The 2,959-nt window shown below is 55.9% G+C and overlaps 1 protein-coding gene across 1 annotated transcript in view; it reads right to left on the bottom strand.

The window, feature by feature from the left end:
* CCND3 (cyclin D3) overlaps positions 1-2,959 on the bottom strand; it is a 19,699-nt gene that overhangs the window by 3,279 nt on the left and 13,461 nt on the right. The window contains exons 6-7 of the mRNA XM_009327451.1: positions 887-1,046; positions 120-262 (exon numbers count right to left, since the gene is read on the bottom strand). Of these exons, the coding sequence (XP_009325726.1) occupies positions 120-262; positions 887-1,046 (303 nt within the window). The remainder of the gene's footprint in view (positions 1-119; positions 263-886; positions 1,047-2,959) is intronic.

Below are 2,959 nucleotides of genomic sequence, written 5' to 3'. Positions count from 1 at the left end.
AAACCAAGGTCAGCATCATTATTTTTTCTCCCTCTAAGAAGAATGAGCAGCAGAAAGAGGAAGGGTTTCCACCAGATCCAGCAGCAAAACCGCTTTGCTCTTCCCCCGTGAACACTCACCACCTCCGTGCCAGTGATGCTGGCCAGCAGCTCGGTGATCGCCTCGCCGGTGAAATCGTTCACGGAGACCGTCAGGCCGTGGATCGCCGCTCCGATACTGCCCGTCGCAATCATGGAGGGGGGGTACAAGGCAAAAGTGTAGTCTAGAGCCAGGACAGGGACACAAGGGGCGAAAAGAAGGAGCCGTTAGCAAGGATGCCCATGGTAAGTTCTTGGGACTGCGATTTCCCTGGAAGACTAGAGAGGGCCAGGCAGAGGGGTCTCTCCAGCTTAGTGGGGAGAAACGGGGGTGAAGCGACAGGGAACAGGCTGAGCATCAGAGCAGCAAGCTTCATTAAGCTATTTCTCTGGGCCTGTCTCACCAAAAGAAGTTCTGAAGACGAGGTTGCTCTAGTGACTTAGAGCGAGGCTGATAAAAGCTCAGATTCAACCCTGCCTTTACCCTGGTCCCCCTCCCGCAGTCGCAGCCTGCGCAGCAAGGGGGGTGGCACGGCGGCTTTGCTCTTTCCCGGCATCTTCCAGGCACCCACTAAGAGCCCCCAGGACCGTTATCCCGCTTTGTCAGGGATAGAAAACACGTCACGGAGCGGCAAAACGCTCCGATTTGAATGAAGGCAGGCATTCAGCTCCCCAGAAAGCCAGGGCATTGGAGACCAGCCCCAGGTCACCCAGCAAGCCTGACTCAAGCCCAGGCTATCCCACTTGCAGCGGCCAGCCCACCCTCCCCAGCATCCTGGCGGGTGGCTCCAGCGGGAGCAGGCACCCACCTGTGGCACATAGGGCGATAAAGGTCTGTGCATGTTTCTTCACCAGCTCCATCTTGTCCTTATGCAGCGGGAGGTGATGGAGGATGTGAGCCAAGAAATCATTCGCTATCACTGAGACCAGGTCCCACTTTAGCTTATCCAGGACTAGAACCTCCCAATCCTGCAGAGTCAGACAGTCAGCACGTTATTCAGTGGGGCTGGGCCAGAGCAGAAACACTCACCAGATTCAAGGGCAGATAAGGCCAGTGCTCGGGGAAGGGCCAGTAAAACAGTACAATCCATGAGACAGGGAAGAAAAAAGAGGGATCGTCCCTGCTCTGCAAGTATGGCACAAAGCCAACCTTGAGCTGTTGCAAAGCCTGGAGTAAAGATCAGAAGAGGAAGCGATAAATCTGGTTTCTTCTTTCCAAGGCACAGTCGGATTAGCCTTCGACACTTTGCAAGGTTGCTGCAACAGCCCACATAGGAAAACCAGAGCAAGGAGCAGTAGGCACACCGTTCCCATATTCATTCTCCGCTCCCGAAAGGAGAGGCTGATGTCCAGGCTCCCAGGAGCAATCCAGCTTGGGGCTAGCACCATACGGCAAAGGGAACACGGAAGCCCACCTCTCCGTGTGCCCCTCGGAGCCGGCCAGTGCGCTGACTCCTTCCTAGAGCAGCTCCTTGGCCACCGAGCCGCAGAAGGCAATAGCTGCTCTGCAGCCAGCGCCTGCGCACAACACGTTGAAGCAAGGGAAGGTGGGGGAAACACAGCTGAGCTTTCAGGGCTGCATCCAGACAGCCCAAGCTCCTGTACGAGATCTTCAGTCCCTGCAGAGCTCAGGGGCTGTGACTAGGTGCTGAGGTCTTCAGCCCAACAAGCACTGGGCACACAGCCCTACAGAGGAGGTCCCAGGCTGGGCAGGAGTACATTGGCAGAACCTCACCTACTCATCATGCCTCTCCTCTGCCAAGAGAGCCTCCAGCCATGCTCAACAGAGCATCCCCAGCAGCTTCTCGGGGGGAAGGAGGCACTGAACAGCCATGCTAACGCCCACCTCTCCCACTGACATACAAGCAACGGCTCACCGGTGCTTCCCAGGTACACGCCAGGCGGCTGCTGATGCCTCCGTCCCATGTTGCGGTGCTCTCTCTAAGCATCTACCAGAGATTTCTGCAATATCTTCCACGAGCCAGTCTCTGTGCAATCTGCAAGCTGGGGAACAGATGGCAGGAAGGCCGGGTGCCACCCGCGGATTTCAGCTGGAGCCCGGGCTGCTCCTCTCATCTGCTCAGCCTCTCGCAGGCTCTTCCAACTCTGGGCGTTAGTCCTAACACCGACGAGAAAACCAAAGTGCGGAGCAGCCACGGGCAAGCGCTTGGCAAGGTCTACATGACTCAGCTAGAGTAGCAGTTGAATCAAACTCAGAGGCCACACACGTACTGGTCTCACTGGGCTGGGTGGCTTTGATGTTACGTCTGGGGATGGCCGTGCCATCGACAGAGCAGTCTCAGGAGAGGCGAGAGCAGCGTCTTCCCAGGATCGTTTCCCTTCCCATCCCCGCAGGAATGTCACGGGCGGCCCACACCCAGCCGCCCGAGCTTCTCTGCCGGTCCCAATTCCCCCACGTCCCGAGCCACAGTGAAGATCTCTGGCCTCCAATTTCTCTCATCCTCTGGATCAGCAGCAAATCTGGTTTTGGCAACAGGCTCCAGGTATGCCAGAAAGGCCACAGAAGATGCCCCCATGTCCCTCCTCCCTGCTAGTGGCGGCGGGGGGGGACAGTGGCCCTGAAGATGTGCTGGGAAAGGAAAACACCCTGCAGCAGGAGCTGAAGCTCCAGGTTTGGAAGGACAGAGCTGAATTGGGATTTGTATCAGACATCTCCATTTCAGGGCCTAGTCCTACCCAGCAGAATATCTATTCTTTTTCCAAGTAGTCTAGGATTACAAGGTCAATGCTGCCCACAGATGTGCCAAAGGGCTGCCAGAACAGATGGATTTGAAGAAGTGAGATTTTTCATAAGGGCAGATCTTAATTTTCTCTCTTTTTTTTTTTTTTTAAACCCACTTTTCCCCCTTACCAACAAAACC

The sequence above is a fragment of the Pygoscelis adeliae genome, unplaced genomic scaffold (assembly GCF_000699105.1).
Source record: "Pygoscelis adeliae isolate BGI_AS28 unplaced genomic scaffold, ASM69910v1 Scaffold197, whole genome shotgun sequence".
Taxonomy (NCBI): Eukaryota; Metazoa; Chordata; class Aves; order Sphenisciformes; family Spheniscidae; genus Pygoscelis; species Pygoscelis adeliae.
Note: the sequence above shows the minus strand (reverse complement) of the source record. Positions and strands in the feature narration are given on the sequence as shown.